The sequence below is a fragment of the Lissotriton helveticus genome, chromosome 6 (assembly GCF_964261635.1).
Source record: "Lissotriton helveticus chromosome 6, aLisHel1.1, whole genome shotgun sequence".
Taxonomy (NCBI): domain Eukaryota; kingdom Metazoa; phylum Chordata; class Amphibia; order Caudata; family Salamandridae; genus Lissotriton; species Lissotriton helveticus.
The window spans coordinates 597849381-597870752 of NC_136067.1; the positions used below are offsets into that span (position 1 = coordinate 597849381).

Sequence of the window (21372 nt, forward strand, 5' to 3'; positions counted from 1 at the left end):
TAGGAGACTGGAAGAGTCATGTGTCCGTCTTGTAGTAGGAACTAGCCAAAGAGCGAAGTAGTTGAACGTTGGGCTAAACGCATACTCGCTGGAAGCGAGGACAACCGCTTTCCCCGACATACATCTGGGGGTATGTAAAATGGGTAAAAGTATCAAACTTCGGCTAGTCAGATGCGTACTCTGACGCTTTTGGGATATTTTACATTTTGAAAAGTCAGGTTCTTTATCACTTTCCAGTTCTTTTTGAGACGGGGTCCCTCTAGTGCCTCTGGCACTTCTGATAGGGCAAATGGGCATTGCTCTCCATATTGGGATTATGAGCTAAAAGTAGGAGAAATCTTTGCGTGAACCGCTGATCCCTTCACGTTATTCCCCAGAGTCCCCCAATCAACATCAATACTTTGGCAGAGCTCAACACAGTGAATCATGCCATCCTACTTGACCATCTCACGGACTGTGACGTACAGGCAATCCAATGATTGGAATCTTTCCTTGTGGGTCAAGGGTCACACTGTCAACCTTCCAGCTCATCATTCCAACTTTCACTATCTCACCTGGGATACACCCCAATGGTCTTCTATAGGCCCAACAGTTTTCAATGTGTAAGTTGCTCTAATGGTGAGGCACATTGCTTCATATGAGCGGCCTTTAATGGAGTCTGCAGAAGAAATGCAAATCGTCTCATGCCTAGATGAATTTCCTGGTCTTGCTCATTTCACATCCTTCTTTTTTTAACTCAAGGTGGACTACTGAATGCGACACCAACCAAAATTAACAGTGAGTCCAAGAACAGACAATGTACCCAAAAATATAACAACAACAGGGAGTAGTTTCAATATAAACAAGTTCCCATCAGTTCACCATCGAGACCGCCCTTCATCATCTGGGATCTTTTACGTTTATAAATAACACATTAAAGGGTAAAAAAACCTGTGCTGGCAGATGTATAAGCCATGCGCAGGAAATACCACAGTGTTATTATAGATGTGAAAAATAAAGGCGTGTATACTCGGGGAACTGAATAGCAGTGCAAAGGAAAGGTGTGTGTGTAAAGAAAGAGAAAAGCTCTAAAATTAGGTCGTGATCGGGAAAACAATTTTAATAAACACCCTCACACTCCTAAATCAATAAAAACAGTGCAAAATTAGTGGTATAACAAATGACCACTAAACAAGATGTAAGGTCGACATGTTTCTGCAGACAGGTGGAGTCTAGTGATCTCCTGCTGCTTTCTGCAGGACCATTAGTGCTACTGCTATGTTAAAAAAAACATAAACCATATCACCTGAAAGTGTATGTATATTCATCTTCTCATCCTAGGAGAGAAATATGTATATAAGAGGGTACAATATCATAAATACTTGTAACAAAAAACAACATGCACAGTGTGCCATCTTTATGATGTGCTAGTCATAAACAAATATTGACCAACATCTCGGACCGTCAAAATCAGTCACAATCACCACTACAACCAATGTGTAGATGTAAATTCACTCACCCACGTGATGGGAAGGAACAGCCCCACCTCACCTGGCACGAGCTCAGGTAGTGGATGCACCGCACTAAGAAAAAAACAACCAATAAATAGATATATACATTTGTAATCCTTGCCTAAATGGTCTCAACAAACGCCACACACGGCGTCCCACCCTGTCAATGCCAGGACACCCCACCTGGTTACATTAATAACGTTTTTGGAGTTATAACTCATGATCGGTAATCATTGGGTTCACTGGGTTCACATGCCCAAAATGATGCAAAGACCCACGTTGTAACTCATAATTAATAGTCATTTGGTTCACTGGGTTCACATGCCCAAACTAATGCAAAGACCCACGTTTATAACTTTTTTTTAAAAAAATTATTTACACAACCCCTCATCAACCAGACACATGCGGACTCACCTCTCCGTCGGTGCACCGGTCGTCCCTCTAAGCTCTCTCGTAGGGAGGAACCGACGCGGTGCACCGACGAGGTTTAAATGCATTCTTCAGCTTCTGCGTTCGATGCCGGGCGTTTCCCGACGCGTGTAGCGCGTCATAGCATGCGCATTCACTATACTGCGCTAATAGTAAAGGGAATTGTAGTTCCCAAAGAATGTAGAACTACCGCTTTTGCCGGTTCGAGTCCTCGATTAGGGGGCATGCGTGACTCAAGAATGCCCTCATTATTTTAAACAATTAAGGGACCAGTCAAGGGTAATTATTACTATTATTAAGGCAAGCAATTATTACTTAGTGGCCGCAAGCGCGCTAGTGATCATGGGAAATGTAGTTCCCGGCGGGCATTATCTCCCGCAATATAGGTTCCCAGCCTCATGAGAGGACATGAGTGACGGGGAACACCTTAAAAGCTGATTAAACGTCTTTCTACGGTGTTTTGTCAAAAATATTAAGTGGTCCTAATGTGCATGAGTCACGGCAACCCTTCAAGGCGCAGTATTATTTAAGGACAATTGGACAGATGGACCATAGCAATCAAGAGACCATGTATGGCAAAAAGTCACTATGCCCATGAAACCTGATGTATACTGGAATTGAAAACATCATATTTCGAATGGGGTAATACAAACCACACGGTGACGCCCGCATCACTTTATTATTACATAACGTGTAGTATAACAGAAATCCAAATAGGATAGCTGACTTAAACCAGGTTTGCAATTAGAGGGACATCCAGGGGATTTCGTCATTCAGCCCATATTTATCGCTACGAAGACGATAGACCCGGGCGTCACCGTGTGGTTTGTATTACCCCATTCGAAATATGATGTTTTCAATTCCAGTATACATCAGGTTTCATGGGCATAGTGACTTTTTGCCATACATGGTCTCTTGATTGCTATGGTCCATCTGTCCAATTGTCCTTAAATAATACTGCGCCTTGAAGGGTTGCCGTGACTCATGCACATTAGGACCACTTAATATTTTTGACAAAACACCGTAGAAAGACGTTTAATCAGCTTTTAAGGTGTTCCCCGTCACTCATGTCCTCTCATGAGGCTGGGAACCTATATTGCGGGAGATGATGCCCGCCGGGAACTACATTTCCCATGATCACTAGCGCGCTCGCGGCCACTAAGTAATAATTGCTTGCCTTAATAATAGTAATAATTACCCTTGACTGGTCCCTTAATTGTTTAAAATAATGAGGGCATTCTTGAGTCACGCATGCCCCCTAATCGAGGACTCGAACCGGCAAAAGCGGTAGTTCTACATTCTTTGGGAACTACAATTCCCTTTACTATTAGCGCAGTATAGTGAATGCGCATGCTATGACGCGCTACACGCGTCGGGAAACGCCCGGCATCGAACGCAGAAGCTGAAGAATGCATTTAAACCTCGTCGGTGCACCGCGTCGGTTCCTCCCTACGAGAGAGCTTAGAGGGACGACCGGTGCACCGACGGAGAGGTGAGTCCGCATGTGTCTGGTTGATGAGGGGTTGTGTAAATAATTTAAAAAAAAAAAAGTTATAAACGTGGGTCTTTGCATTAGTTTGGGCATGTGAACCCAGTGAACCAAATGACTATTAATTATGAGTTACAACGTGGGTCTTTGCATCATTTTGGGCATGTGAACCCAGTGAACCCAATGATTACCGATCATGAGTTATAACTCCAAAAACGTTATTAATGCAACCAGGTGGGGTGTCCTGGCATTGACAGGGTGGGACGCCGTGTGTGGCGTTTGTTGAGACCATTTAGGCAAGGATTACAAATGTATATATCTATTTATTGGTTGTTTTTTTCTTAGTGCGGTGCATCCACTACCTGAGCTCGTGCCAGGTGAGGTGGGGCTGTTCCTTCCCATCACGTGGGTGAGTGAATTTACATCTACACATTGGTTGTAGTGGTGATTGTGACTGATTTTGACGGTCCGAGATGTTGGTCAATATTTGTTTATGACTAGCACATCATAAAGATGGCACACTGTGCATGTTGTTTTTTGTTACAAGTATTTATGATATTGTACCCTCTTATATACATATTTCTCTCCTAGGATGAGAAGATGAATATACATACACTTTCAGGTGATATGGTTTATGTTTTTTTTAACATAGCAGTAGCACTAATGGTCCTGAAGAAGCAGCAGGAGATCACTAGACTCCACCTGTCTGCAGAAACATGTCGACCTTACATCTTGTTTAGTGGTCATTTGTTATACCACTAATTTTGCACTGTTTTTATTGATTTAGGAGTGTGAGGGTGTTTATTAAAATTGTTTTCCCGATCACGACCTAATTTTAGAGCTTTTCTCTTTCTTTACACACACACCTTTCCTTTGCACTGCTATTCAGTTCCCCGAGTATACACGCCTTTATTTTTCACATCTATAATAACACTGTGGTTTTTCCTGCGCATGGCTTATACATCTGCCAGCACAGGTTTTTTTTACCCTTTAATGTGTTATTTATAAACGTAAAAGATCCCAGATGATGAAGGGCGGTCTCGATGGTGAACTGATGGGAACTTGTTTATATTGAAACTACTCCCTGTTGTTGTTATATTTTTGGGTACATTGTCTGTTCTTGGACTCACTGTTAATTTTGGTTGGTGTCGATTCTGTGTAGGGGGTTTAACAGTTGAGGTCAATAAACTTACCCCTAGGACCTTTCTTGTGTTTAGTAGGACTACTGAATGCAACACAATCATGCAAAGCTTCATACCCAAGGAATTGAAATGTTGATTATTGGTAGTTCCTCTAATATCTGTCTGTTTAATCGGTGGCCATCCAAACAAGCATTGAAAATGCAATAGGGCTCGCCTCTGATTAAGTTAAAGCCATTTGCTTTGCTAATGGTATTGTATAGCAAAGCAAATGCCTTTAACGTAATAAAAGGCGAGACCTAATGCATTTTCAATACTTGTTATGTCTGTCAAGTGTGTAATGTTATGTATGATGACTTATGTTTCCCCCAATTGGCCACCTTTTTGGTACAGTTCATACTTGCATATGGATCACTGAACTTATTTTATTGAGTTTTAATGTTCATCTTTTGCTAATTTTGATATCAATAAAAAAAATATAAAAAATGCAATAATTATGTGTAGCTATGCCTCTTAATCTGCAGGGCAACTTATTTTTATGCATGGAGTAGTTACCCCTCAGCATGTGAATGATATGGAGGATGTTACTGTTCCTTAACTTGTGTTTTCCCTGCTATCTTCCTCCCCATTAAGTAATCAGGGTCCCTCTTCTGTTTTTTGTATTAGTTTTCTGTGCTGACCCGGCTCTCTCCCTGCTGATCTTGCCCCTGCCGACTCCCGTTCCCGCCTCCCAGCTGCTCGTCCCTCCCCTACTTCATGGCGGCTACTGAGTGGTTGTGCCGAAGGCGCACCAAAGGCAAGCCTTTTCTGCGCCCAGACAGCACCAGGAACCTTGGATCTCCGACCATCCACTGCTACGACTCAGCGGCCATCCTGGCGCTCAACGCCGGAAGGAACAACGTCTGCCAGAGGGCTATGCTTAGCACATTCCACTGCCAGTTCTCGTGCCACCAGGCCTTAACCACCACCCCAGCCTCCCAACACCACTGGCGCCCTAAGATGCATCCTCCTTAACATGCGCTCCCTGCACAGACACGCCGTGGAGATCTGGAACCTCCTGGATGCCCTCTCACCCGACATTGCCTTTTTTACAGAGACCTGGACCATGCCTCCTCTGCCCCTGACATCACCATTGCCCTCCCCATCCCGGACGGATTCTAGATCCAGAGGAAGGATCGCCCCAACCACTCGGGAGGAGGCCTCGCCATCGGACACAAACTCCCTCTGCCTCTCCACCTCCAGCGACATCTTCCCTGCCGCCGAACACCTGCATTCCGAGGTCCAGACCAGCTCCAACGCCACACTCCGCTGCACCCTCGCCTTTAGACCCCCCCTGCCCCAGGGCTCTCTTCACCGACACCATCAGCGACCTCATTGCACCCCACGCCATCGCCTCCATGGACTACATACTCCTCAGAGACCTGAACTTCCATCTCGACAACCCTAGCAACCCCAACTCCACCACACTCCGGGACAACCTCGCCAACATTGGACTGAAACAACTCATCACCACATCGACCCACAAGGCAGGACACACCCATGACCCCATCTTCGCAGGAGTAAACGGCGTCCACTTCAGTCACACCACGCAACCCCCGTAGACCGTCCACCACTTCTTACACTTCCTTATCGACAAACCCAAGCCGCCCAAACCCGCTCTGCGCCCCCGCAAAGGAACTAGAGCAAAGTCACAGAGGACCAGCTCAACTCCACCCTCAACCGCAACATCCTCACTGCTGCAACCTAGGCCAACCTTGCAGCCAGGGAATACCACAAATGGATCTCCTACTATGCAGACTAGCTCGCCCCGCTATGCAACTCCAACAGACAGCACCCCAAGAAAGCCGCCTGGTTCACCACCGACCTTGAAGAAGCCAGACGCACCTGCAGACACCTGGAAAAGAACTGGAGAAACAGCAAGACACACGAAAACTTCACCCCCCTACAAGAACGCCATGACGGAATACCACCAATCCATCCAAACCACCAAAAGGACCATCATCCACTACAAAATCCTCGCCAACGCCAAGGAACTCTTCAGCATCATCCAGGAATTCACCAAGACCCCCAGCGAAGCCACAGACATTGTCCCTTCCTAGGACCTCTGCAACAAGCTCCAATCCTATTTCCACCTGAAGATCAAAAACCTCTACGACAACCTAAGCGACCATACTCCTGATTCCGCAACCATCCAGCCCTCCGGCAACGCCAGCCAGCCCATCTCCTCCTGGACACCGATCACTACCAAAGAGACCGCCTCAACCATAATAGGCACCCACGCAGGGGCTCCCACAGATCCCTGCGCACCACACGTCTACAACAGAGCCGCCACCGCACCAAATTACGATTCACCATCAACGCCACCTTCGAAGCGGCACTTTCCCCGACGACTGGAAACGCGTAGAAGCCAGGCCACTGCTCAAGAAGCCCTCAGCAGATCCGATGGACATCAAGAACTACCGGCCCATCTAGCTCCTCCCCTTCGCGGCGAAAGTAGCTGAGAAGACCATCAACGCACAACTGACAAGGTTATTCGAAGACCACGGCATCCTTGACCCCTCTCAATCCGGATTCCCCAGCAACCACAGCCCCGAGACCGCCCTACTTGCCGTCACAGACTACATCCACATCCTCCTCGACCAAGGCCACACTGCAGCCCTGATCCTACTAGACCCGTCAGCAGCATTCGACACAGTCTCCCACCGCACACTCGTCACCAGACTACACGATGCCGGCATACAAGGAACCGCCTTCAACTGGATCCGATTGTTCCTCACTGGCAGGAACTAAAGGATCAGACTGCCACCCTTCCTCTCTGAACCCATGAAAATCAACTGCGGAGTGCCCCAGTTCAACATCTACATGCCCCTACCCCCGATGCCATCGTCCAACAGCACAGCCTCCGCATAGTATCCTACGCTGACAACACTCAGCTCATCCACTCCCTCACCAAGGATCCCACCACCAACAGACTCAACTTCCAGGAAGGAATGCAGGATGTCGCGACCTGGGTGAGCAGCAGCTGCCTGAAGCTGAACTCGGAGAAGACAGAAGTCCTCATCCTCAGACCCACCCCATTGGCATGGAACAACACCTGGTGGCCCACCGCCCTCGCCAGCCCCCCAACCCCCAAGGACCACACCAGGAACCTTGGCATCGTACTCTACTCCTCCCTCTCCATGAACCGACAGGTCAACGCAGTCACCTCCAGCTGCTTCAACACCCTCCGCATCCTCCAGAAGACTTTGTTGGACCCGGCCTCATGGCGTGGTCCTACCCCTCCCGCATGGCGGGCCCAGGACGACATCGGGCCTCCACCGAGCCTCGAGCAGCCCTTTCGCCCGACCCTGCACGCCCCAACACTACCGGTTCGGCTACCATCCCGGACCCCCACTACCGGCCTGGCTCCATCTTGGGCCCACCACGCCACGACCACGTGGCCTCGGCCCCGGCCCAGGCCCCCAGCGAAGCCCAGACATCAAGGCACCAAGATCCACCCAGGTGGTCGAGTGGCCACTCGACAGATCCCGGAGGAAGGGGAGTTTCGATGGCCCTCCAGCCGTCCCCGGACGCCTGGTATCGATCGCCCTCCGGCCTCCCTGGGCGCTGGCTCCACCCGCCTGCTGGGTGTCTGGACACCATCATCCCGGCCCCTCTGGCCCCCAGGCGCGAGGGTCCGGACATCAAAGGACCCCAGTCCTATATCTGGGCCAGCCCCGGAGTAGGACGCCAGTTGTATCCTGGACTGGAAGCCCTGCTGACGCTGTCGCGGCCGACACCAGACAAACTCATCTTTCCTGTAACCCGAAGCTACCTTGAGAACCTGCTGGCGCTGCCGCGGCCCACCTTTGCTGAACCATCTTGGGAGCCTGCTGGCGCTTCCGCGGCCCACCTTTGCTGAACCGTCTTGGGAGCCTGCTGGCGCTGCCGCGGCCCACCGTTGCTAAACCATCTTGGGAGCCTGCTGGCGCTGCCGCGGCCCACCTTTGCTGAACCACCTTGGGAGCCTGCTGGCGCTGCCGCGGCCCACCGTTGCTGAACCCTCTCGAGAGCCTGCTGGCGCTGCCGCGGCCTCCCCTCCGACACCGACCACCTGTCGAGTCCTGCTGGCGCTGCCGCGACTCGACCTCTCGGAACCCCCGGCTCGAGGATTGAGAGCTGTGCGCAAGGTATCCCTTCTGGCACCCCTATCGAGACTGTCCCGCTACCCTGACCTTTTTACGAGACTCTACAGATCCCTCGATCTGCTTGTACATATCGCTGAGAACCAGCAACCTTTATTTCCTGATAAAGCTTACGAACTTAACCTCTGGTGTGGTGTCCATTTGTAGTGTTGTGATCTCCCTGCTGTATGATCCTAGGAGAGGACCCTCACCCAGGAGGCCTCTCGGCAACGCTCGGCTACTTCTTGACAGAGAGGTGGGTCTAGGGGTGGCCAGTCAGACCTCTTCTGCCTCCCTCGGGGTTGCCTTTCTAACATTGGTGGCAAGCGACGGGATCCGAGCCGACGCAGAGCGTACAGAGTAATTCACGCACTACCGAGAAAAACTCACTACGACCATGTCTACGCAGGAGACTAGACCAACTACGGAATTCCAGAAAGAAAAAATGGAAGATTACAGCCACAAAGAATTAAAACAATTCTGCAAGGACCTAGGCATCACTACCACGGGCCTCAACACAAAAGAGGACTTTAAATCGGCCCTGCAAGCATGGGTGGACGCCTATGATGCGCCACCCCAGAATGAAGACAATCCGGGCCCGAACGGACGCCCGGAGACCGTCGAGAACCCAGCGGGGGAAAGACCCGCAAACCCAGACACGGGCCTCTCCCACGAAGACGCCCGAGAACGAGAGAGGAACCGGCTCCACGAGTTGGAGCTCGCCCGACTCAGACAAGAAGGAGAGATACAGCTGGCAGAAAGGAAGGTAGCCCTCGAGCAACTACGGCTAGAAGGAGACCTAGAAGAAAGGCGAAGACAAAGAGACCTCGAAGAAAAGAAACTCCTGCTCGAGCATGAGCGCGGCCTCAGAGAACTAGAAATCAAGGCCAAGACAAACGAGACCGGCACCTCCGGAGGCAAGACCTCACCCCCACCGGTGGACACGAAGGTGCACATACCCAAGGATGTCGTCAAAGAGTACTATAAGAACGACGACATCCAACAGTGGTTCAAAGCCTACGAGGTCGCCATGACCGCCCATTGAGTACCCCTCAAGGACTGGGGCGCCGGCCTATGGGGGAAGTTCATCAACGAGGGGAGAGACGCCCTGCTAGAGCTCCCCGACGCCGAGATGACCTCGTACGAGCACATGAAGACCGCCCTCCTCACTCGCTACGGACTCACCCCCGAAATGTACCGGCAGCGATTCCGAGACTGTAAAAAAATCGCCGGTACCACTTGGGTGGAGTACGTAAACTTTTACAGCAGAGCCTTCGAGGGGTGGATCAGAGGTTGCCAGGCCACCACCTACCAGCAGTTGGTCGACCTCATTCTATGGGAACATCTTTCCAATAACTGCTTCATCGAACTCCGGCAACACCTCCTCGACAGCAAACTGACTGAGCCCCGAAAACTCGCTGTCGAGGCTGATAGATGGGTGAGCACCCGAGTTCCCCGGAGTCTGATGGGAGACTACGGCCGGGGATCCCCGGGGAACCACCGACCCCGAGGTGGCGGAGGAGGCCAGAGCAGGGGCCGAGACGCCCCCACGGGGTCCTCCTCTACCTCCACGTCGCCATCCCTGGGCCGAAGAGGGGGCCCCCCAGCCAGACCCGGGCCCCGCCCGAATGTTGCATGCCACAGATGCCAGCGACAGGGCCATTATGCGAATGACCCTCTCTGCCCAATGAACCAGCGACCCGGCACCACCGGTCCCCCGAACCGCCAGATCGCGGCCGCCGCCCTGGGTGAAGAAAGAGGCGAGGAAGAAGACGACGACCACGAGCAGGCAGAGTGGGAGCCCGCTGCTATGATCTTAGCATGCCTGGGTGAACGAGACATGATCCCCCGAGACCCGATCCCAGGCAACACCCAGAAGTACCGCCAATGGGTCACCATCAATGGATGCCGGGCCGAAGCCCTCCGTGACACTGGAGCCAGCGTGACGGCGGTCCGCTGCCACTTGGTGACCCCCAAACAAATTCTTCCCAACGTTTTGTGCCCAGTACGGTCGGCGGACAACTCTGAGTTTGTGCCAGATGGCCCGCATCCCCTTCGAGTGGGGAGGGGTGTCGGGCATACTGAAAGTGACTGTCCGAGACGATGCCCCCGTGGACTGCCTCCTCGGCGTAGAGCGGAGAGAGCATCTGGGGATGCTAGGCCTTCCAGAGTGGGTCTGTGCGACCACCCGCTCCATGTCCGCCCGAGCCTCCACCCCAATGGAGGAAGCCCCGACCGAGGAGCCGGAGTGGCCCGCACCTCCGCCGCCCGCCGTCCCCGAGGACGCCGACCCTGAGCCAGGCCCCCAGGGGCCCAGCCATGAAGATCTCTCCGAGCTCGGCCACCTTCCAGAACTAGCTCAATGGCGCCAAGAAGGTGGCCCCACCCGCGAGCAATTCCGGCAGGAACAGAACACCTGTCCCTCCCTCGAGGGAATCCGACGACAAGCCGCCACTCAAGCCACTGGGGATCCTGCGGGGTCCCACTGGATCTATTGGGACAACGACCTCCTCTACAGTGAGCAGAAGATTGCCGAACTAGGGGCCAGCCGGGTGCTGGTCGTTCCCCTCCGATTCAGAGACTTCCTCTTGAACTTAGCACATGATGTGCCCCTCGCCGGGCACCTGGGGCAGGACAAAACTTACAACCGCCTGGTGACCCATTTCTACTGGCCGAAAATGCGCCACGATGTGCATCATCACTGCAGAACCTGCCCGACCTGTCAAGCCAGCGTGAAGAGCGGGGGGAAAGTCAAAGCCCCGCTCCAACCTTTTCCGGTGGTGACCACCCCCTTCGAGCGAGTGGGGATAGACATTGTGGGGCCCCTGGACCCCCGCACCTCTCAAGGGCACCGCTTCATCCTCGTTCTGGTGGACCATGCCACCCGCTATCCTGAAGCCATCCCCCTCCGAACCATCACGACCCCAGTCGTAGGCCGAGCCCTAATGGGGATCTTCCTCAGTCGGCTTCCCCCGAGAAGTCGTGAGTGATCGGGGCACAAACTTTATCTCCAAGTATATGCGATCCCTGTGGCAACAGTGCGGGGTCACATATAAGTTCACCACCCCGTATCACCCCCAAGGAAATGGACTGGTGGAAAGGTTTAACCGAGCACTAAAGGGGATGATCAAGGGCCTAGAAGAACCGCTACGACGCAAATGGGATGTCCTGCTGCCTTGCCTCTTGTTTGCATATCGCGAAGTACCCCAGAAGTCCCTGGGGTTCAGCCCCTTCGAACTATTGTATGGGCACCACCCGGTCCGAGGCCCCCTCAGCCTGGTCAAAGAAGGCTGGGAGACGGCTGTCTGAGGTGCTCCCCCAGATGTCTACCAGTACCTCCTGACCCTCCGCAACCAAACTCGGAAGTTCCGGGAACTGGCCGAAGCCAACCTGGAGGCTAGTCCGGAGGAGATGAAACGCTGGTATGACCAGAACACCTCGTCCATCGAGTTCGAGCCGGGCCAGCAGGTCTGGGTCATGTCCCCGGTTGAACCCTGCGCCCTCCAGGACAAATGGACAGGGCCCTTCAAGGTGGTGGAGCGCAAGAGCCCCGTCACTTACTTGGTGGACATGGAGTCCCCCAGGAACCCCCTCCGGGATCTACACGCTAACCGGCTCAAGCCGCACTTTGCCCGCACTGAACTAAGTCTGCTGCTAGCGACCGATGACGGAGCTGAAGTCGACTCCGAACCTCTACCAGATCTACTGAGCACCACTGAGAAAGACGGCTCCGTCGAAGGGGTCACGCTCTCCTCTACCCTGACCCCAGAACAGCACCAAGACTGCCGGAAGCTGCTGGGACAGTTCGCAGACCTATTTTCCCTCACTCCCGGGGTCACCCGATGGTGCGTCCACGATGTAGACACCGGAGACAACCCACCTGTAAGGCACCGAGCTTTCCGAGTGCCCGACCGAGTGCGGGCCTGCATCCAGTCCGAGGTGGCCAAGATGCTGGCGCTGGCGGTGATCGAACCCTCCGACAGTCCGTGGGCCAGTCCAGTTGTCCTGGTCCCTAAAGCCGCTCCCCCCGGCACACCCCCGGAGCTCCGGTTCTGTGTTGACTACCGGGGGCTGAATGCAGTCACCAGGACCGACGCCCATCCCATCCCCCGGGCGGATGAACTGATCGATCGCCTGGGGGCTGCAAAGTATCTCAGCACCTTCGACCTCACGGCTGGGTATTGGCAGATCGGCCTCACCCCTGGAGCACAAGAGCGATCGGCCTTCTCGACCCCTGATGGCCACTACCATTTCAAGGTGATGCCCTTCGGCATGAAAAACGCCCCGGCCACCTTCCAGAGACTCGTGAATAGGGTGCTGGCCGGGCTAGAAGAGTTCAGCGCCGCCTACCTAGACGACATTGCGGTGTACAGCCTCCACTGGGATTCACACCTGACCCACCTCCGGGAGGTCCTGATGGCCCTCCGCCGGGCTGGACTGACAATAAAAGCCAGCAAGTGCCAGATAGGCCAAGGGTCCGTGACCTATCTGGGACACCAAGTAGGGAGCGGCCAGGTGGCTCCCCTCCAGCCAAAAATTGACGCTATCCAGGCCTGGGAGCCCCCGGCCACCCAGACCGCCGTCCGAGCCTTCCTGGGGCTCACTGGATATTATCGGCGCTTCATCAAAAACTATGGGAGCATTGTGGGGCCCCTCACAGAACTGACCTCGAAGAAACTACCACCAAAGGTGCGCTGGACCCCCGAGTGCCAAACCGCCTTCGAAACACTGAAGACTGCCATGTGCACCGCCCCTGTGCTCCAAGCCCCTGACTACAGCCGAGAGTTTGTGGTCCAAACCGACGCCTCGGAGCACGGCATTGGGGCGGTCCTCTCCCAAGTGAACCCTGAGTGGGCCGACCTTCCCGTTGCCTTCATCAGCCGGCGGCTGCTGGCCAGAGAACAACGATGGAGCACCATCGTGAGAGAAGCCTTCGCCGCCGTGTGGGCCCTAAAGAATCTCCGGCCCTACCTCTTCGGCACCCACTTTCGGGTCCAGACCGACCACCGGCCCCTGCGGTGGTTGATGCAGATGCGGGGAGAAAACCCGAAACTGTTGCGATGGTCCATCTCCCTGCAGGGGATGGACTTCACTGTGGAGCATCGCCCCGGCAACGACCACGCCAATGCTGACGGCCTGTCCCGATTCTTCCGCCTCGGCGAGGAGAATCCCCAAGAAAATGGGTGACTCTCCCCTGCCTTCAGCTGGAGGGGACGCGTGTTGGACCCGGCCTCATGGCGTGGTTCTACCCCTCCCGCATGGCGGGCCCAGGACGACATTGGGCCTCCACCGAGCCTCGAGCAGCCCTTTCGCCCGACCCTGCACGCCCCAACACTACCGGTCCGGCTACCATCCCGGACCCCCACTACCGGCCTGGATCCATCTTGGGCCCACCACGCCACGACCACGTGGCCTCGGCCCCGGACCAGGCCCCCAGCGAAGCCCAGACATCGAGGCACCAAGATCCACCCAGGTGGTCGAGTGGCCACTCGACAGATCCCGGAGGAAGGGGAGTTTCGATGGACCTCCAGCCGTCCCCGGACGCCTGGTATCGATCGCCCTCCGGCCTCCCTGGGCGCTGGCTCCACCCTCCTGCTGGGTGTCTGGACACCATCATCCCGGCCCCTCTGGCCCCCAGGCGCGAGGGTCTGGACATCAAAGGACCCCAGTCCTATATCTGGGCCAGCCCCGGAGTAGGACGCCAGATGTATCCTGGACTTGAAGCCCTGCTGACGCTGTCGCGGCCGACACCAGACGAACTCATCTTTCCTGTAACCCGAAGCTACCTTGAGAACCTGCTGGCGCTGCCGCGGCCCACCGTTGCTAAACCATCTTGGGAGCCTGCTGGCGCTGCCGCGGCCCACCTTTGCTGAACCACCTTGGGAGCCTGCTGGCGCTGCTGCGGCCCACCGTTGCTGAACCTTCTCGAGAGCCTGCTGGCGCTGCCGCGGCCTCCCCTCCGACACCGACCACCTGTCGAGTCCTGCTGGCGCTGCCGCAACTCGACCTCTCGGAACCCCCGGCTCGAGGATTGAGAGCTGTGCGCAAGGTATCCCTTCTGGCACCCCTATCGAGACTGTCCCGCTACCCTGACCTTTTTACGAGACTCTACAGATCCCTCGATCTGCTTGTACTTATCGCTGAGAACCAGCAACCTTTATTTCCTGATAAAGCTTACGAACTTAACCTCTGGTGTGGTGTCCATTTGTAGTGTTGTGATCTCTCTGCTGTATGATCCTAGGAGAGGACCCTCACCCAGGAGGCCTCTCGGCAACGCTCGGCTACTTCTTGACAGAGAGGTGGGTCTAGGGGTGGCCAGTCAGACCTCTTCTGCCTCCCCCGGGTCGCCTTTCTAACAGACTTTCAAATGGTTCCCCCTTTGAGGCAAGGAAGACAATTCACCCACGCACTCCTTATCAGCAGACTGGACTACGGAAACTCCCTCTATGCCAACATAAACAAGCCTGTACTCCGCAAGCTCCAGACGATATAGAACACCGCAGACAGACTCTTCAAGGGTATTCCTAGACATGAGCACATCAGCCAACACCTACGGCATCTCCACTGGCTCCTTGTCGAGAAGTCACTTTCAAGATACTCACCCACGCCTACAAATGCCTACACAACACCGGATGCCAGTACCTCAACAATAGAATCACCCTCCACATACCCAAAAGAAACCTCCAATCTGCCAACCACGTTCTCGTCGAAACGCCACGCATCCGCACAGCCAAAACGGGAGGGAGAGCCTTCTCCTTCATCACGGCCCAGTCCTGGAACGAGCTCCCGATCAACACATGCCCTCCCTGAACACCTTCAGGAAGGCGCACAAGACCTGGCTTTTAGGATGAACAGAACTGCTGCCCCCCCCCCCGTGCTTTAAGACCCTCACGGGTGAGTAGTGCAGTTACAACAGTCCCTGATTGACTTGGTGGCGCTGAAGAGATGTTGCTTGGGAAAAAGTTTCTGGATCCAATCTGGCACTTGAAGGTTCATACATTGAGGAATTTGCTGGAATATTGTTACAGAAGGTAAGTAACGTTCTAGCGACTTGGTAAAGGGGCTCGAAAGCACAGAGTGGGAGTGTGTTTGTGCCTGAGAGACCTCACTAGTATTGAGAGCTCGTAAGAAGGGAGTAAGTGAATTGGAAGGATTTTAGTAAGAACTGTTTTGAAAATAAGGATGTATGTAGGTAGGTTCGCTCAAGCACACATTTTAGGGGTATGAATGTCTGGTGGCAGAGTGGGTGGAGGGTTAACCTATTGTTATTTTACAAGTGCCAAATATAGTTTAGCTCTGTATAATCACATTTTATAAATCCTAACAATTTATGACCAGCTGCAGGAGTACCTGACGTATATGACAGTAATTGTGCACACATAAGAATCCACAGAGGCAATATGACATTGATGCAGCGCAAATGGTAGACCAGGTATGAGCAATTGTTGCTTGGGTGTGCTTTTTTGATGGACCATAGAGATTGCACATTAGTACAAGACCGATATCTACCAAATTTTGTAAAGCGGAATGGACAAAAAGGATACCTGATACAGAAATGGTTACATATAGTCAATGGAATCCCTAGACAAATAGAATCCTTCGGGCAGATGGTAGAATGCTGGAGAGTTTTGAGGTGTGGAAAATGCTGTGAAAAAAACAAGAAGGTTGAGTGAACACATTCCTTTTATAAATGACATTGTACTGTAATGGTACTATCATGTTCATTTAAGAAACAATCTGGTTATTTTGTTTTAAATGCCAATTTTTAGTTGAACATGAAAAGGGAAGCCATTAAATGAATGTATAAGATTAGCAATATTTGTACTTTTTTCATTGCTTATACAATTAACAAGGAAATATTTTCTGCGCACATTCTACTGTCCGAAAAGAACTGTGTTCTATGGTTAAAGCATGAAATGACATTTTCTTTCTATATTAAGATAGTAAATGGAGAATATGAATCTGAAGTGAAGATCTTTGGCTCGGATGATAACCAAAATAAAGCAAAAAGACTGATTGATGAGCTTGTTGATGGCTATGGAGAAAGGAGCGAAAAAGGTAAATGTGAACAGATCCTATAGTTTGAAGTGAAGTTTTTAAATGAACTCTGCCATGACTTTTATGTACTTTTATGTCCCAAGGAAGGAAATAGGACTGCTTTTCCCCAGCACGAAGAGCAGTTTGGCAGCTAGGTGTACGTGCAGCAGCCTTGTACCCAACTATTGTCTCCCAACTATTCCTTTGATCTGGTTTGCTTCACTAAAAATCCAACTGTATTCTCTGAATGCTCTTTGTGACCTAATGTTTTATGTGCCTGCTGTGAGCATGGTCAAGACTAATTTGCATATGGCTGGGTCCAAACTAGGGTGGTGTGATAGGTAAAAAAACAATGGATTAAACCCAGATCTGGTGACTGGGGATGAATGTTTGCATTGTTTAACACACTGTCTATCATCTGCTCTTTTTGCTTTTGTTGCCCTAATTGGGAAGGGTATACCCAGGCGAGGTCCCGTGCTCACTGCGCCACTGAATTCAAGCTAGCCTGGCTGATGAGGGGTTATACCCCAAAACAGGTCCCAGGATGCTTGTTTTGGGTCCAGGGTGGACCTGGCTTGGCAATTCTAACTGGACTGTTCCCATGAGGATTGGAGTCAAGACTGATTTGCTTAAGGCTGGGTCCAAACTGGATTGGCATGGTGTGCAAAAAAACAATTTATTAGACCCAGGTCTGTTGACTGGGGGTGAATGTTTGCATAGTCTGCATTCCGTCCACCATCGCTTCTTTTTGCTGCTGTCTTCTTGATGGATTTTCCTGGAAGCATGCCTGTGCCACAGTTCACAAAATCAAGAAATAACCCTGTTGCTATTCCTAGTTTTCTTTTTTTTTTCCCCCAATAAGTTGTTCTGACACATACATGAAACTCTACTTGATGGCCAAAACTAGACAAACATATATAGAAACCATGAGCAAGGCAAGCATTTCAAGTAAGTTCAACATGACCCGTTAACTGACAGCCAGTATAAAGAAACAAAACACAACATTATTCATCCAATCCAATTGGTTACTGGCGCCCACAGCTTCTTGCCCATATCCTATCTTTTACAACCTTTAAGCCTATAAACTAAGGGCTCCATACTATATATAGCCAGTAGCCTAGCCCTCCAGTTTATAAACGTGGGAGGATCATGTCTGATCCATTGAGATGCGATATTAGCTCTTAGAATGTGCATTGTGATGAAAACTAGCCCTATATCCGATCTGGTCCATCCCAACATATTCTGGGCCTGATCTATTCCCAGGATCACTAGACCAGCAGTTATTGAGATCGTCTTGCCAAGGGTCTGGCCCAGGAAAAACGCGATGTCTTGTAGGAATTTAGCAAGCTTGGGGCATCCAAAAAACATATGGATTGTATCAGCGGCCAATTCTCCACACCTGCTACATGAATTCCCTCGTGATCCAGACCACTTAGCAATTTCCCCCTGAGTGTAATATAAATTGAAAACGGACATGTAATGTTGAGCTTTTAAGCTGCCAGTTATTAAGATTTATGATTTGTCAATTCTAAAGAAGCCTCCAGGTCTGTGCCCTCCTGTGCAAATTTCCTGTCCCATCTTTCATTCTGAAGGCCTAGATCATCAGGTAGAGTAGATAGTAAAGTTTGATCAATTTTCCCTATCCTGTATCTAGATGCTTTAATGCTCACCAGCGGTATCTTACCAAAGTTGCCCCTCCCCGGTGCAACAATTTTAACCAAAAAGCTTCTGAGCTGTAAGAACTTACAAAAATGTCTTGTAGGGAGCCCATATTTTGCTTCTAATTAGAAAAACAGATAATTTGACCATCAAAAAAGAAATCGACCAAGAGTCCCCCAACTCCTAGTTATCTGATCCTGCAAGATTAGCGGTAGCAACCCATATGAGAACAAAGGGGTATACGCATTTATATTCGTCTGCCCAAGCTAATGCCTCACTTTTTTCCAAATGGAGAATGCCGATTGAACAATTTTAAACTTTGTTTTCTCATAATAACTAGGTTTAATGATTCTAGTTAGACAGTGATGCGCATCCTCCCCTAATAGGACTTCATAAATAGTAGGTCTGATCGGTTCAGGGACTTTCGTCTTACTCCCAACCAGCAATATCCCCATTTGCTGTAATAATGTTACCCAATGATAAAGCATTAAAGAAGGTAGTCCCCAACCCCCCCTTAATCTTGGAAGAATTAACTATTTAGGAGCCCTTCTAGCTTTATGGTAACCCCATATCAATCTAATGCAGACTCCTTCTGCTCTGGAAATACAAGAAGCAGGAAATTCTAAGGGTATTGTCCGAAACAAATATAAAAATTTGGGGAAAATAAGCATTTTAATAACATTGCACCGTCCGTGCAATGAAAAATTAAAATGATCTAATCTTGCAAGTGTCTTATTGATACTTTTTATAATCGGTTGTATGTTCATCTCAGGAATCTGCTCAGCCGCAGCTGTAATTTTTATACCCAAATATGTTGCTGTTGATACAGTAGGGATCTCCTGCGGTCTTAAAGTGTCTGAGTGTATGACCTGGGTTTTATCTGCATTTAATTTGTAGCCAGAACCTGAGCCAAATTGTTTCGCAAGGTCATACACTGCCGGCAGGGCTGATCTTATATTAGTTGTGAAAATGGTGACGTCATCGGCATAAGCTAGCGTTTTGTACAGGATCCCATTTACTGTCGCTGCTTCAATCTGTGGCTTGGCATCCAGCCTGCTAAGTAAAGGGTCAATATACATTGAAAATAATAACTGAGAACATGGACACCCTTGACTGGTTCCTCTACTGATAGAGAGTAAGTTGGATTCTTGTCCAGAGATCTGAACACGGGCCTCAGGTGAAATGTACAAGGCCTGTATAGCTGTGTTAAATTCCTGAGGGAACCCTTTAGTCTTCAGCATCAGCCAGAGAAACCCCCTGGAGACCCTGTTGAAAGCTTTCTCTGCATCCAACAGGATCATCCCCAGGGGTGACTTGGAGTCCTGAGTCCAGTCAAACAGGGCTATTGCCCGCCTAACGTGGTCAGAAGTATCACGACCAGGAATGAAACTGTGTCGGCGGATAGAAACTAGGGGAGCAATATCCTTTCCAAGCCTTATTGCCACTATTTTAGAGTAAATTTTACTGTCCGCACATATTAAAGATATAGGGCGATAAGAGGAAGGGCTAAGTTCTGGCTTATCCTTTCTTTTAAAAACTACAAAACTACAATGGTTGTTCTGTGCCATGAATCGGGGGTCTGGCCCTTCTGAGCTCTTAGAAATAAAGATTCAAGCTCACCATGAAGAGTTTGTCTGAATGTATGAAAAAATTCTAGGGGTAATGCATCAGGGTCTGCAGCCTTGCCAGCCGCCAGTGAGGTTATGGCGGATTCGATTTCCTCTTTTGAAATCGGAGCTGAAAGCATGTCCCTCTGTTCAAGCGTAATCTGAGAAGTTATATAGTCGCAAAGAAAATCCTCACCTTACATTACTGGTCCATCCTTCTCAGTGGAATAGAGCCCCTGGTAAAATTCCTGAAAAACCTCCAGGACTTTAACCGGAAGATCCTGAATCTGCCCCCTTTGATCTTTTATTCGACATATTCTGTTAGAGACTGCTCTTTGCTGTATACGCTTGGCTAACAGTCTGCCAGTGTTCTCTCCAAACTGTAAATATCAGCACAGTGTTGCTTGAATTTATTAGCTAAATTCTCTCCCTAGTGTTGGTGTATCTTAGTTCTTATAGCTGCAATCTTTCTTTGACATTCCTCTCTTTTCTGCAGATCCCCAATTACCCGGATTAGCTCTTCCTCAGCCTCCCGAAGCTGACCTACCCAGACATTGACCCTCTCTTTTATTTTCCTCGGTTGATCTAGAGAGAAACTAAGAGTTTCCCTCCTCACCGCCGCCTAAAGGCATCCCAGACTATTAACTCTGATGCAGTGCCCTTATTCCTCCCAAAGAACTCCGCAATCCAATTGGACATATATGTACAGTATTCCAGATCCAATAATAGCTTTCTATCAAATGTCCAGGTTGCTGCTGCTAGTATTAAATTCCTAGGTGGGAGTTGGATTGATATCGGGTTATGATTAGAAATCAGTCTAGGGAAGAGCTCACAATTTATCCTTCCTGTTATTAGATTGGACACAAAAAAATAATCTAAGCGTACACACTTTTTAGGGGGGCAGTGTATTATGTGTACCCAAGATCAGCCTGTCGCTGACTTTGCCAGATGTCGACCAACCCGTGTTCCTGACATAGCCCCTGTAGATCCCTGAAAGTCTTGACCTTCCTACCAGTGTATGGAGCATTGCTATAGAGATTGAAGTTGGTGTCCAAATGAATATTAAAATCCCCGCAAAAAACTATCAAAGGAGGCCACAGAGTGATATTTAAGTGGCAGAGGCTAGTGGGATCATCTAGATTTGAGCCGTAGTAACTACTAAGATTACCCATCTCCCGAAATTATCTTTCTTAACACGATTACACGTTAAAATGCCATGCCATGCCATGCCATGCCTTGCCATTATAGCTACTCCTCGGGTATTAGTAGCTTGCAGGGTACAAGCAAGAAGGTCAAGACCCAGGTCTTTCAACCACATTCGATTGTTCCAGCAGATGTGAGTCTCCTGGAGGCATAATA

At 50.6% G+C, this 21372-nt stretch overlaps 1 protein-coding gene across 2 annotated transcripts in view; it reads left to right on the forward strand.

Annotated features, from left to right (window-relative positions):
* LOC144762785 (putative ATP-dependent RNA helicase DDX43) overlaps nucleotides 1–21372 on the forward strand; it is a 989943-nt gene that overhangs the window by 136285 nt on the left and 832286 nt on the right. For both annotated transcript variants that reach the window (XM_078648055.1, XM_078648054.1), the window contains exon 3: nucleotides 16651–16768. In XM_078648055.1, the coding sequence (XP_078504181.1) occupies nucleotides 16651–16768 (118 nt within the window). The remainder of the gene's footprint in view (nucleotides 1–16650; nucleotides 16769–21372) is intronic.